The sequence below is a fragment of the Protobothrops mucrosquamatus genome, unplaced genomic scaffold (genome assembly GCF_001527695.2).
Source record: "Protobothrops mucrosquamatus isolate PMUCROS unplaced genomic scaffold, P.Mucros_1.0 scaffold2159, whole genome shotgun sequence".
In the NCBI taxonomy this organism is placed as follows: Eukaryota; Metazoa; Chordata; class Lepidosauria; order Squamata; family Viperidae; genus Protobothrops; species Protobothrops mucrosquamatus.
In genome coordinates, this window is record NW_015388255.1 from 1 (window position 1) to 15,658 (window position 15,658).

The window sequence follows — 15,658 nt, forward strand, 5'->3', positions numbered from 1 at the left end:
CCGCCCGCCCGCCCGCCTGCCTGCGAGCCAAGCTAAACAGAACTATTCTATTACTTTTACGCCGGACGAGAAAAACCCGTCTGCGGCGCTTTAGACTCCTTTCTTGAGAAGGGAAGCATCACGTCGGGCGGCGGACGGTTCCAGCGCCCGGAAACTCGCCTCTTCCTGCCTGAACGCAAGGCGACCTTCCCGCTGATGGGCGCGAAGGGCGTCCTGCCCCTTTGACCCGCGCCTCCCGAGCCGAGCAGGTGATTATTATTATTTTTTTTCGAAGGAGGGGGGCGGGCGCGGAGGCGGGAAGGGCCGGTTCTTGAGCCCCAGGGGCGCTTGAACGTTTTACCCTCTAAGTCCGCGGGGCTTCCTCCCAGGAAAGTGGATGCAGCCCACGGGTGGCTTACCTCCAGCAACGAACTAACTTGGGTAAGTAAGTAAGTAAGTAAGTAGGTAGCACTGCTTCCCCCCCCCCTCCGTTTTGATTCGGATTGCGGTGCAGTTTCAGGGTTAAGCAGGAACGGGTGTCGGAATGGTAGTTCGTAGCCATTAAGGGAGATCTCCAGTAAATTTTGGACGACTTGGTGGATCCTTTTTAAAAAAAAAAACAAACCACGATTTATTTATTTTTTTTTACAGCTTTCACACTTCCTTTCCCGCTTGCACGATTGCCCTTTCTCTTCCACTGGACTCGTTTCTCTATTTTTCCGGTCCCAGGGGAAACTCCACGTTGTTAAAAAAAAAAAAAAAGTCCATCTTTGGTCCGCTTTTCAGAAGTTCCCTTTTCTGGTTTGAACGTTTTCCGTCAGCTTTCCCAGATAGGGTTGTCTTATCAGTAAAGAAGCTTTCTACTATATTTCCAGGAGCGTTTTTTTTTTTCTCTAGGTGAACCTTTGAGACATACAAGCCTTGAGGCATATAGGTGAAACGACATGTTGGTGCAGTCTCTGGATGCTGGATGGTGGCTGCTTTTTGTTTTCTCTTTTTAAAGAACATTCTTGGTTGAGACTTTTACCTGAAAGCCCTTATTGCACGCTGCAAATATATCCAGTTATTTTTGCTTAGATGTCTTAGCCTGTTCTGCGCTGTGGGGTTTCTTTCTCTTCATAGCACTTGGCTGTGGGATGACTGAAAAGTCTTGTGGTTCGGGAGGCATTGTAGGAGGAGAGCTGTGTTAGCATAAATCAGGAGGAGTCTGATAGCAATTTTTCTGACTAACAAATTTTATTAAAGACATACACTTTTGAGAGCTGCAGTGACTAGACAATTTTTCTGACTAAATTTTTTTTTAAAGGCATACACTTTTGAGAGCTGCAGTGACTAGAAGGATGAGAAGGGAAGGGAAGATAGGTTGATTATGCAGATTACTTTATCAATTTAAATGTCTTTTGTTATATTAAGTACTTATTGTAATGTGTTAAAACATTGTATTCAATGAGGCCTTTTGAGAAAGCCTTAAACCTTCGGATGTATGTAAGCTCAATCATTTCAAAGATGCTGTTAAAGCCTCTTTTTTTTTCAAAAGAATCACTTTGAGATCCACAGTAGAGGGTTTGAGAGGTTGAATCACTCTGAAATTTCTTTGTCCTTGTTTTGAGTCTGATGTCAAACTTGTGCCCATTTGTTCTTTTGTCCAAAGTTTATCCTGTTTGTCCTAGGTAAGGGACATTGCTGGAAGAGCATGACAAGTATCACATAACACGTAATGGCTCTTCTAATCTTGCGTGTGCCTGGGCCTATGTTGGTGCTGTTGGAGGACATATAATTGATTTGACAAAATAAAATGTGTAGAAAATTTGTAGAACACATGCTATAAGATTCTTTATGTAGTTCAAAAAGATAAAGGCTTTTGACTTTTGACTGCCCACTATGGATTCTTTTGCAGTCTCGGTTATTCATTTCTACAGTCAGAATAAGTTTCCAGGGATTGCTTTGGTGGTAATCATAGGGAGAAAATATTTATTTTGTGAAGTTTGATAATCACTGATTATCACTTAAGTGATAATTTCTCACTTGGACCTTTATGGTAGCACTTTGTAGAAGTTGTCCTCGTGATTGGAGAAAGTAAGGAATGTGTCCCTATCCATTAGTTTAAGACAGGCTAATGAACAAATAGCAATTAGTTCCTGTTAAATGTCGCGTTGGCATTGACATTTTTTGTCCAGAATTTGCTAGAATTGTTAGAGAAAGAGACATGTTTCTAATTGCTTCATTATTATGATGCTTGGCAGCAATCTGATTCTAATTTCCTACTGGAAATTTCCAGTATGAGTTTGCTTCTCTTTCTTCTGTGCTGCCTCTTTCTAAGATATAGTGGACTACTTTGGACAATACCTGAACTGGGCAACCGTGCCTGCCTGTGTCAAAGTAAGCAACGATAGCATAGTCAGCTCTGAAGAAAGAGGTGAATCAAACGAACAGCAGAGATGGGCCAGCCGTAGTTTCATAAGCAATGTCACAACTGTTTCTCTCATGAAGGCAGATCTTTTTAGAACAGAAATGCATCTTACATTTAATGCAGTGTGTGTATCTGTATCTGTACATGTATATCTATATTTGTTATATAATATGTACGTATGCCAAACAGATGTCCTCCAGATGTTGGACTTCAGCTCTCAGAATTCCCCACTCAACAAGGCCATTTCTAACAATTCAAGGAATTTAAATCTATGTATCTGCAGCTATAATTTTTACAATCCTCTCCCACATTTTTTTCTATTCAATTAACAAAATACCTTTGATGGGTTATTTTTCTTGAATTTTTAATTTTGCAGTTCCAATATTTTTTAGCTCTGGATTATATTCATTTACCCTTCACTAAATTTCAGCAGCAACTCAGGAGGATGGTAGTTTTCTCCCTCCAACTGGATATTCTTAGCTTCTTTAGAAGTTTAGAGGCGGTGTATCATATCAGAATATCATGAATAACATGGCAATTGGCATGAATGGGGTTGCAAAGAGTTTAAGAGGCAGTTCCCACAAGGACAGATTGAAGATCGTCTATCGCTTGAAGTGATATGATAAATATATTGAATCATTTAAAGGACCGTCACAATGAAGATAAGCAATCTGATGTTCTGTTGCTCTTAGGCGTTAGACCAAAAGTAATGTCTTCCTGGGAACAAATGAAGGGGAAAATAAGTCCTCAAGATGAAATTTTTACAAAAATCATCAGCTGCTTTACAGTAGAACATTACCCTTGTGAGGTAGGAAAGTTTTCTCTGTTAGAGGATTTTTAAGGAAAGTACAGTGCTACAATGGTAGAATTTCTACTACTTCAAAAAATGGGTTTATGTTACTATTGGGGATCAGTGCTGCTGTATCTCTATGATTCTATTAGGAGTAGACTTAAATCTGATCTTGAATCTGATCTTACCGCTAGTCTATCGATATAAGGGCTAAAGAACTCCAAACAGTCATTAGATGAAGCAAAGAAACATAGACATTCCTGTTTGCTGTCATCAATTTATTGTTTGGATTTTTGCAGTTCTGGTGTGAGAGCCCTGTACCTATATAATTGTGGTTCTAATGACTGGTTGCCAAGTTGTCACTAGATAGAAAAAAACCTATCCTAAATTAACTTTTTTTTTTTTTTACTATTTTACCTTCTTTTTTTTTTACTATATCATCCTGTCTCCAGTCTTCCCTTTCGAGAGAAGGTTGTTGAGAAAATGCTTGCCCAGCAGCAGCTCCAGGGGTTTCTGAATGAAATGGATTATCTGGACCCTTTTTAGTTAGAGTTCAGGACTGGATATGGGATGGAAAGGGCCTTTTTGATGATCTCTATCCTTGCTATACTTTACTTGACCTCTCAGCGACCTTCTATATCATTGACCCTGGTATGCTTCTGAGCAGCTTCGGGGATTGGGAGTGGGGGAGGGCCTGGTTCACTTCCTTCCTCTGTGTTCAGGCTCAGTTGGTGTTGATAGGAAGCGAGAGGTCTAGCTCTTGTCCCCTGCTTTGTGGGGCCCTATAGGGCTTGGCACTTTCTCTGCTTCTGTTTAATATCTACATGAAGCCGCAGGGTGAGATCATCTGCCACCATGGGCTGAGATATCATCAATATGCTGATAACATCCATCTATGTCTTGGCCCATGGTGAGTTAACTGATGCCATGACTTCCCTCTCGCAATGCTTGGAGGCTGGATGGGGAGCAACAGACTGAAACTGAACCCTGGCAAAGCCAAATGGCTCTGGGTTTGGGGTTCTTTTGTCCATGAACAATTGCCATCTCTGGTCTTGGATGGGTGGCACCATCCCAGACAGATCCAGTGTGTATTCTGGGGATTCTCCTGAATTCACGACTCCTGTTCGAGGAACAGGTGGCAGTCGTAGCCAGGAGGGCCTTTGTGCAACTTGGGTTATGTACCAGTTATGCCATTTCCTGGATGAACAATCGCTGCTCACAGTAGTCATTCCTGCCCTAGTCACCTCCCATCTTGACTGTTACAACCCACTGTACATGAGGCAGCCTTTGGAATCTGGAAACTTCAATTGGTTCAAAATGCGGTGGTTTGTATGGTTTTGTGCAGACTTAGATGTGAACATATGTCATCTCTCCTCCGGGAGCTGAATTGGCTGTTTCCAGGTCCAATTAAGGTGCTGATTGCCACTTTTAAAGCCCTGCCTGGCTTGGGACCAGGTTATTTGAAGGTCCATCTTTTCCCGGTCACATCTACCCAATCCACCAGAACATGAAGGCAGGGAATGCTACAGGTCTCCTCTCCTAAGGTGGTATATCTGCTGGGACCAAGAAGGGCCTTCTCCATGGTGCCTCCCTACCTGTGCAACATCATCCCTGCAGAGATAAGATTGTCCCCCACTTTGACACTCTTTTACAAGACTGTGTTTTGTCAAGAGGCTTGGGAAGCTCAGAATGGGATAGAGCCCATCAAGTGGCTTATTTGATTGATGTTGCCAGGGTAGTGTGCGTGGGGGAGGGGGGTATTGCTTTTTATTGTTTGTATATTGGGTTTTTATCTTTGTAAGCTTCCTGAAGTCCTGAGAGTGAGTTGGACAGTCATATGCATTTTCTTAAATAAATAACTAAATTGCCACTTAGTGTTGCGCCTTGCTGATTGCTACTATCAACTTACCCACTTTCCCAATTTTGAGTAATTTTGTAATTATAACTGAACACATGTGCACCCCCTTTTCAAATCCTAGCAATGGGCACAAAAGTGCTCTAGAAATACACATATGTACAAAAGATTGGGCAGCAAGGCTTTCGTATTCTCTTTTCACCTGCATGGACTTTGTAGAGAAGCTTGGATTCAAATTAAGCTTATTTCCAGGGTGACTTTTGACAAATTCATAGAAAACAGTGTGCAGACTGCAAAAAATATAAATCTAAGCAACAGATCAAGCATAACTGCCTTTGCATGCTAATGGTTGTGCATTCATAGCTGTGTATTCCTAACAGTTGTTAAAATGACTTTGTTAAATCACAACAAATGGGGAGATGGTTGTTAATATGGTCAATTAATAGAATTTTGAGATGTGATGAAATTGCTCCTTATTAAATATGAGAAATCAAAGTAGGATGTTTATTCATTTTTTGATTTGCTTGCAGGCTTCTTACAAAATGCCTATGTTTTAACAAGTCATCTCTCTGAGGCATGAAGATGGGTGTAGCTGGCCTTTGAATCCACACAAACTTTGATGTAACAATGTTATCTTTGATCTTTATTACTTAAGAAAATCTTTATCCTGACTCCAGCTTAACCTGCTCATTCTGACGTCAAAGTCACAACGGGCTTCTGCAAAGTCTGGAAGAGAAATTGCAAAAGTGGTGTCAAATTAGTCAGTTTAAAAAGTGGGGGGAGGGGGTTATAGGAATTTTTATCCAGGTCTCCTTTCATATCTGTTAAATCAATCACATCTCAATCAAAAATTATTTATTGTATGCCTTTTGTTGGATTTATGGGCCAATCAGATTTAAATCCATTTAAATTGACAGAAGATTTCAGTGCAAAGTAAAGCAAAACGTTAAATATTAAATTAATCATGTACCATGAAGCTGTCCATCGTATACCGTATTTCCTTTCTACAGTATAAATGTGCAGGATCTTGACATGGATCAGGATTACCATGAACAAGGAGAGAAGTTTCAGAAAGGGAGAGAAGCTCCTCTTAGCAAAAGTGCCTGTTGAGGACACAGGGGATGGGGAAGCAACTGACAAAATGTGCATCACAGCACAAATCAGGTGACTTAAATCTTTGCTTGAAAAGGGGGTTGCAAAGGCAAGACGAGCAGGCACTTGCAACGTGATGTCACAACACACCTTTCTCCATTTTTGGGTCATAATTTTTTAGAGGACATTTACACTTGTGTAAAGCAGCACTTGTTGCTTTATTTGTGAAGTCAATGCAGATCCAAAAATTTGAGTCTAGGATCCTATAATCCTATCTATATTATCGTGCAGTGAGCATAAACTCTGAATAGATATCTGTAGGAATACAGTATGAATTCAACTAGTTCATTTATAAATTATTTCTGACATGGAAAAAAATGCCCAAGATTCAGAGCCTAAATCATTATTATAATGGATGAGCAAATTAGATCACATAAAACTAATTCTTGCTAGACAAGAGGTTGTTCCCAATAATGATTGCACTGATGCTTTTTACTGGAAACTGACCCTATTATATTTGTGTTCCCTCATATTCTATGAAAAAGGAATTCAACTTTAACATAACTGTACCAGAAAATTTTTCATCAGAAATATGAGTCAGCTAGAGGAAAAAAAATATCCTCTATAAGTAGGAGATCAAAAAATAGGGTTGCTGAAATTTCAACCCAAATCTCATCCCATATACAAGCCAGGGAGATTTTTATTCATGAACTGCCATTCTAACATATGTGGTTGTCCTTCAAAAAAGTCATAATTTCTTGTTAACATTTCCTTACTATGTTTTTTCACCAATTTAGTAAATGTTAAGCTCAGCTTAAAAGGGGGGGGGGAAATCTCTCTCAGGAATGTTTGGGGTTAAAATTAGGAGATATATAAATGGTATTAATAATCAATTGCATATTGAATAGCTTGGGGAAAGCTATCTTCTAAGACATGTTTGCTAAAACATGGTTTATTTAAAAGTAAACACAAAACACTGAGCCGTAAAACAGAGTCTGATATCAATTTTTATGCTTCTTCCCTCTTTTTTTGACATTTTTTCAGCCATCAAGAGAAAAGGGCTATGTGATGGGGACACTGCAGAATTCAGTTTTAAATGAGTTGTGAGTTGGAGGAGGTAAAATATTATGTTAAGCATATTAAAAGCTCGATTACCTCATTTAATTAATCTGAAGTAAATTAATTTGAAGAAGAAAAATGTTTTAAAGATGGCGTTATATAAAAATACAGTAAACCATAAAAAAAACTGGACAGGGAATGTTTATATTGCAGTCCATGCATGTTTGAAAATTGCAGTCCCTATAAAGTTCATTGAAGTCAAAAGGATTTACTTTGAATAAACACATATATCTATACTATTTACATAATTTTCCAGAAATGGCATTTGTTTAGTTCAGTGCTTACATTTCCTGTATATATGCATTTAGTTTCACCTTACATTTTAAAACTGCTTTCTTCTGCAGTTAGCAATATCTTTAAATAACTTAGTTCACATAGTAAAAATATTCCTTTTATTAGTTGAAAATTCATATCCACACCTGCTAATTTTCATACAGAGAAAGACTTTAGAGAAAAATTTAAAAGTTGCAGTTAAAGCAGCAGGAATACTTATAGTTGGCATGCAACGCTGGACTAAAAACACAAGTCACATTGTTATGGCTGCCCATTCCATTGGATTCTGGGTGACTTTACAGAATCCAAATACACAGTTAAAACAGTTTTTTTAAAAATCCCAGAACCAAAAAAACCCGACGGGGTCTCCCAGATACGGTCACCCCAGCTCTGGGAACAAATCTGGCTCTTCAGGCTTTCTGGAACCTCAGGACCAAGAGCACCATACAGATCTTAGAGCAGCGGTTCTCAACCTATTGGTCGCGACCCCATTTGGGGTCGATTGACCATTTCACGGGGGTCGCCAAGCAAGGCTGTCCGCCATTTTTTCCCCCCTTTTCCGGCGGGTGCCTTACCTCCCTTGAGCTGGGCCAGCTGGTGGTCAGCCTGCTCTGTCTCTGCCGCTTGCCAGCTATGCCTCGGCCGGCGCAGGGGGCGGAACCATGCATGCGCGGCGCTCCCGGGCAGGGAAAGTCCTCAACTTACGACTGGTTGGGTAGTCCTCGACTTACGACCGGTTTAGTCCTCGACTTACGACCGGTTTAGTCCTCGACTTACGACCGGTTTAGTCCTCGACTTACGACCGGTTGGGGGTCGCGGCATTAAAAAGGTTGAGAACCACTGTCTTAGAGAGAGATGCTGTTTCAGAGGCAGAGGAATAGCAATAGCTTATTTAGGGAAACTGGAGTGCATCCATTCTGTCCATCACCGGGATGATACCAAATAAATAAATGACAATATCAGGATTTAGGAAGGCTACAATTGTAGGTTACCTGGGAAATTGAAGAAAACATCCTGGCAGCTGACAATGACAAATGTCTATATTGTCGACAAGAAAATGACATGTATGTGTGTTTGAGATCAATGAAAGGGTTTGGGTGTTTGTTTTGCTGTTCAGAATGTTGGGTCTGGCCGTACACAGATAAACCAGGTATTACAAAGATACGTCACCCTGATCTAGTGTCAATCCTTCTAGGTGAAACATGACTAAATGAGCTAATTCTACTTTATTGTAAGGCTACATTAATAGACTCTTGCAAATCTGAAGATACAAATCTCTTTCCGCCACTTTCAACTACTTGATCCGTGGGTGGGAGGGGATTTTCTTCCTGAATTTCTCCTTCTGAACATTGAGGCACTGGGGCTCCCTCCTCTCTTCTCTGATTGTTTCCTAGGCAGCGTCTCTTCCCCTTGTCCCTCAAGGTGATTCTCACATACTATTGCATCTGGTTAGGAGTAGTTTCACAGTTTACAAACCTAGAGTAGCAAAGACAATTTTCTGTAGGGTGACTGATAGGAAGGGCTAGTATTGTTTGTGCTTTTGATAACACAATGATTGAATGTTCTGAAATGCTTCTTATTCATGGATCTCTTCAAGATGACCACCCTTTCTGTGCCTCTCAATCCTGTTTAGGACAAAATTTGCAGATCTATCCAAATATTGAGATAATGTGGACATAGTCATGGCTCTATGTATCTGAGTCAAGGAGTCACATAAAACTGCTGATCACTAGTTTGCCCTTGGTAGCACAGATGAGCACAGAGAGTTGCCAGCCATCTTTTCAAGCTGGATAATAGCTGAGTGCATGGCCTTTGTTTCAGTGGGTCATGGCTAAAAATATCCCTCCTCCCTACCGCAAGGAAAAAAAATGATGCGAAGAAAGCTGTATATGTATTTCTGTGCGTGTGTTTGTAAACATTCGTTCCTTGGTTTGCAAAAAAGTTGGAAGAGAAACTATACAAGAAGGGATAGATTTTGGAAGCTTTCCTAATAGAGTCTTTACTAATAGAGTCTATAGGAAGCGCCTGTATTTTTTCTGCAGAACAAAATAATGTACTATGCCTGTGTACAGCTGGGTATAGTTGAAGGCTGCACAAGCTTTGATCTGGATCATATGACCAGGAGGAAGAAAGGTGGGGTTAGAATGGAGCAATCATTTTTCCCTGGGTTTTTTTTTCTCCATATCTCCTTGCTGGATTTGACTCGTTTTTAAACCCATGCTTTTTTTTTACCCCTCCTGATTTCTTTCTCTTTGGCAGAAACATCCAGAGTCACAGTGATCTTGTTGACGAGCAGACAAAGGGTTGAGCCCTTTTATGTGATTTATTTCTGATGTTTCATTTAATTAGAAAGAATAAACATTTAAAATGTCTTAATAACTATCAAAATCTTCCTACAAAGAAAGATCAAACTTCATCACATCCCAAATGCCAAATGCTGGCATGTACTTGTCAGGTTTAGTCCAAGAACGACATAACACAATCCAGTTAAAATTCAATTCGTTACTTGTTTATATCACGTAGACAGAATCTTTCCAGACTAAACCTATATACTACTCTAACCTAACAACTATACCCTGGCAGTTTCTAGAGAGTGGCTGTCCCAAATCTCTTTCTCTTCTCACAATCCAACTGTGGACTGTGCTGTCACTTGTCTCACCCACCCACCCTCCCATGGAATGTGCTCCCATCATCCCTGGGAAATTGCTGCTTCACTGTAGTCCATCACATCGCCTTGCCCATCACAATACTTAGGGTTCTTCTCCTAATTATAGCAGTATGCTATTCTAGTGGGGTTCCAAATCTGAGATTCTCCATCAGGTGCAAGATAGAAATACACTGAAGTGGTTTTTTTTTTAAAAAAATAGCTTTTTTAATAGCATTACTATAACTTGGGTTACTGGCAATGCCATTACTTCCAACTGTAAGTTTCCAATTACAGTGTCATTTGATAGTAAGGAACTTATTTCACTTCACTCTCAGAATTGCACCTTCATCTGATGCAATAGGATCAGAATATCAAATTAACTAATCTAAACCCGTTTTCCTTGATCTGCTATCCTCCAAATGTGTTGGATTTGTAACTCCAAGAATTGCCAAGCCAGCCTAGCCTTTGGAGGGATCTAAAATCTACTAATACACTAATAGGGACATATCCAATGCTGGAAATTTTCTGCATCTTTTAATGGATTTTTTAAATTGTTGAATCATTTTAAAATTCAAGCTTCAAGATTTCTCTTATCCAATTCTTGCTAGTAGAGTGATATGGAAAGTTTGGCTTTGAAAAAATTAACACAAGGGGATGAAAATTATTATTATGTCTAGTCTCTTATATGTTGTATTAACATTAATTGATGTAAACTATAAATTATGGCAACTCCCAGCTCTCATGCAGCCTTGAGACAACTCAGCAGTACTTCATGATAAATATCAAATTAATCTCTGAAGTACAGTAAGAAAGTATTATTTGACATTAATGATGAGGAATGTACTTCTCAGGTAAATACGTTCTTCTTTACTCTGATCCCCTAAGCAATTATCTATTTCCACTTTTCTTATGTTCTTTAAATTTATTTTTATTTATTTTTATCCAGTCTTTATTATTTTTATAAATAATTCAAAGCAGTCAGCATACATGACATTCCTTCTTTCTCCTATTTTTCCAACAACAACCCTGTTAAGCCTTTCCTGAAGGCATTATTGTTAAAACAGCTGTCACTTCTCTACTTAGTTACAAAGCAGTGTGTGGACTGAAAGGGCAGTGATCCTCCACATCAGATTATAAAACCAAAGGCTAATTAAAGTAATAATTGCATATAGTAAATACTTTTACAACATAGTTTATTGAAGAGTATCAGAATACATGGTTTTCCATTCCTCCAAAGAGCCTCCTGTTGAAAAGAATATTCTGTAGTGGTTTAGAACAGGTAGTCCTCGATTTACAACCACAATTGAACCCAAAATTTCTTTTGCTAACGAGACATTAAGTGAATGTTGACCTATTTTACGACCTTTCTTGCCACCGTTGTTAAGTGAATCACTGCAGTTATAAACGTAGTAACACAGTTGTTAAGTGAATCTAGCTTCCCCATTGGCTTTGTTTGTCAGAAAGTTGCAAAAAGTGATCACATGATCTTGAGACACTGCAATCGTCATAAATATGAATCAATTGCCAAGCATCTGAATTTTGATCACCTGGCCATGGGGATGCTGCAACAGTCGTAAGTCTGAAAAATGGTCATAAGTCACTTTATTCAGTGCCGTTGTAACTCTGAACAGCCTAAATAAACTGTTATAAGTCAAGGACTACCTGTGAACAGAGTAGAGAAACCCTTTGGAACGAGCTACCCCCAGAGATCCGGGTGATTCTGGATTTCCCCTCCTTCCGCCGCGCCCTCAAGACATGGCTATTCAAGTTAGCAGGACTGGCCTAAGGGTTATTTTAATTTGGTTTTAAAATAATTTAAAAAAAAAATAATTCGAATTTTCGGTCTTAGAATAATGTTTCATTTTAATTAACATGTTAAGTTTGGCATTTTTGTATTTGTGTATTTGTTTTTGAATGGTTGTAAGCCGCCCTGAGTCCGCAGGGAGAAGGGCGGGGTAGAAATATAATTAATAATAATAATAATAATAATAATTTGGTGTAGTGCAGGGATAGGCAACCTCAGAGTTGAAGTCCATGAGTCATAAAAGAGCCGAGGTTGCCTACTCCTGGTGTAGTGATTAAGGAATCAGGCTAGAAACTAGGGGACCGTGAATTCTGGATGTGCATTAGGAACGAAGGCAACTCGGTCACCTTGGGCCAATCATTTTCTTTCAGCCCTAGGAAGGAAGCAATGGCAAACACTTCTGAAAAACTTTGCCAAGAAAACTTCTTGGATTTGTCCAAGCAATCTCTGAGAATTTGACATAACTGAATGGAAGAAAATAAGCGTATAAACAGTAACCCAACTTTAAAAGCTGCTTCCCTGTCAATTCTGTCATATATCCTACCATTCTACACATAAAGGTTGCCTGTTGCTATCCAATGAATGATTGCCAGCTTCCATGAAAAGAGAAAAATGTGGACATTCTGATATATCCATTTTATCTTACAAGGCACAAATGGATATCTTTGTTTATTTAGCAAATCAAATAGCAAATTACATCACATTCTATATGATGTAAGGGCAAGTCTCTGTCCTCAAAGGGATCTATCCCAGTGTTTCTCAACTTGGCAAGCTGAAGACATCTGAACTTCCAATTCCCAGAATTCTGGGAGTTGAAGTCCAGACATCTTCAACTTTCCAAGCTTGAGAAACACTGAATTCTATCCCATTAGGCTAGTATAACCTTGCTGGCACAAACTGGATATTTCTACTTTTAAATATTTAATTCTGTAAACACTTAGTTTACATCTTACTGTATGTAAGATATCTAAAAAAATGCTCTACTCTGCTTAAAAGAAATTCCAGTACTGCTATAGAGAAAAGATTCAATGAGGGAGATCGGCAGTTAAGAATTTGATAAATAAATATATGCTTATTTGAACTGTTCTTTCCATGGATTACTGTCGTCAGGGATGACTCACACCCTGGTCAGCACTTCTTTACTCTCCTACCATCGGTTAGGAGATATAGAAGCCTAGCCAGCCGCACCAACAGGCTGAAGAACAGTTTCTACTTGTGGGCTGTCAGACTCCTGAATGGGAAATAATTCCATGTATAATAGACTTGCAGGGCCGGCGCGTTGTGCAATAAGTTCACATGGTGCAATAAGACTGTGTGTTTGTTGTCACTGTGAGTTGTGTTGGGGGGCTGCACGAAGGGAGGCTCAGCCAATCTCATTGTACACATGTTGTACTTTGACAATAAAGGTTGATTGATTTGATTTGATACACCTTGAACTGAACCATCACGGTCAATGGCGAGGATTGCTGGATGTTGCAGTTCAGCGGCCTCTGGAGGACCATGCTAACCTTAAATGTTGTTGGGTTTTTTTGCTTTGTTTCCTGTCTATTTGATAACTTTTCTTCCCTTCTTCTTGCTTTAGGGAAGAACTCAGGAAGATGATGGGTAACTCGGAGAGCATGGAATCTACCCAACTCGCCCTTCCAAAGCACATTCTGGACATTTGGGCCATTATCTTAATCATCCTGGGCACCATTGTCATCATGACTTTACTAGTATTGTGCCCAGCAACAACGGTGATTATTTATAGGGTCTGGACACATCCTATGCACCATAATGGTGCTGAGTGAGATTGGGCCTCCGTGTCACTGTTTGGACTCTGCTTTTGAGGAACACAGGCTAAATGCAACAGGAAAAGCAGCCAATTTATCTGGCAGTTTTCAAGATTAGGTTGAGTCCTGAGCAGGCATTGCTAAATTGTCAGCAAGGATATGGTAGCAACACATCTGCTGTCAACATGCGATAAGAATGCTACAGCTCACAAAAAATATCTTCAAGCCTGCTTATCTATTTGGCCGATGTCCACAGAACATTACATCCTGGACTTTATCCCCACTTGTGGAATCAGCTAAACTGCTACAGAATTCCAGATCATTCCAGTTTTGGTTGCTAGTGTGACTCTTCCATGTTTACTTACCAAACTATTCCAAAGGAACGAGGAGATGACAGAAACAAAGTGCTGAAAAGGAGACTTAAGTAAAATTTAAATAGGGGCTGCTTTGCCTAAGCAACTTGATGATCCAAACAATCTTCATTCCACACAAATCAGATGAGATGGAGAGCTTGAGGTCTCAGCTGATATATTTGTGGTCCTTCTTTTCTCCCGGCACCCTCTGTTTCAAGCAGCAGCAGCTAAAGAGTATTAAAAGTGAGAAATGAGAAGTCAGCACATAAGTGACTGGTGGAAATCATATTTGGTATCTAGTGCAGTTGAACAGTACATTCATAATGGGAGGTTTATTTTAAAGAAATTGAATGAACATAATATAGAGAAAGTGAAAGGGGAGCCTAAGATTTTGTAAAAAAAATATTTTACTGTAAGGGATTTGTGTAGGATGCCATGAGAAAAGGAAAATAAAAAACTTTTCATTTGTGAAACTAGATTTTATGATAGGAAGGTCTATCTCAAAAAATATTTTACAGTCATTGTGCTATACAAATAGTATTATGGTGGAGTTTTTTTAATTATTATTTTAGGAGATTGATTCCGGTCATCAAACCTTTTAAAATATGTTCTCTTTTTAGTAATTGGCTTCTTAGAAGGACCACAGTAGCTTCCTCAATTTGATGGTTGGAACAAAATTATTCAGATTTCTTGGGAACAGCCAATCTATACATTTCATTTATCTGGCTGTGCATTTTCAATGACCAGTCAATTTAATGGCCTCCCCCCCACCCATAGTTACTACTGGTATCAGGAATGAGCATATTCGAGTCTCACTTGTTTTCCATTCCTTTGCACAGTAGAGCATGGAGTCTCTCATTCAGATGGGTTGTTAGACCTCTAAGATCTACAGTGAACAGAAACATTTAGCAGAGATTTTGATTCATGTCTTAAAGGAAATATTTTTGTAGGTGAAAAATACTAATAGTGTAGTGTTTAAGAAATGACACAATCAGTATTCATATACATACCAACTGACACCAAATTCATTTCCAGTCAGCATATCATAAGAAAATGGTTATATTAAATTACAGTATTGTACAATGTCATGTAATAAACTGTTATTGGGGCCTGTCTCTGAATTTTGATGTTTGAATATTGGCTTCCTTCTTCCTGTTTGGCCTTCAAATATCTTGCAGTATTCTAGTATTTTGTTGTGTAACTTCATGTCATTCTAGTCCTCCTTTATCTGTTTGGTCAAGCTTCAAAACACTCAAACGAAGGTAAGAAGCAAACTTATCGCCAATTGTCCTTGAAGCAGGAAATATATATATACCGTATGTAAGCCCAAAATGTTTGTTAAATGCCAAGGGAAAACAGATGCTGCTAGGGAGAAATTCACCAGTAATTGGTGGACACTTGAGATTAGAATCTTGCAAGGGTATAAGAGTTTAGGTTTAGTTGGAAAGGAAGAAACAAGCATACGACAATATTAGATAGAGCAGGAGTTCTCAACCTTGGCAACTTTAAGACTTGTGGACTTCAACTTTTCTGGCTGAGGAATTCTGGGAGTTGAAGTCCACAA

The 15,658-nt window shown here is 39.3% G+C and overlaps 1 protein-coding gene across 3 annotated transcripts; it reads left to right on the forward strand.

The window, feature by feature from the left end:
* The first annotated feature begins 21 nt into the window (after positions 1-21).
* On the forward strand, positions 22-15,215 carry SMIM3 (small integral membrane protein 3). 3 transcript variants are annotated; one of them, XM_015824206.1, is made up of 2 exons: positions 22-248; positions 13,552-15,215. In XM_015824206.1, exon 2 carries the CDS (start codon positions 13,568-13,570, stop codon positions 13,757-13,759), a length of 192 nt encoding a protein of 63 aa, XP_015679692.1. In that variant the 5' UTR covers positions 22-248; positions 13,552-13,567; the 3' UTR covers positions 13,760-15,215. The 3 variants fall into 3 exon arrangements, with proteins under 3 accessions (XP_015679692.1, XP_015679693.1, XP_015679694.1); XM_015824207.2 differs by lacking the exon at positions 22-248 and adding an exon at positions 289-420; XM_015824208.1 differs by lacking the exon at positions 22-248 and adding an exon at positions 7,178-7,243.
* The last annotated feature ends 443 nt before the right edge of the window (positions 15,216-15,658 follow it).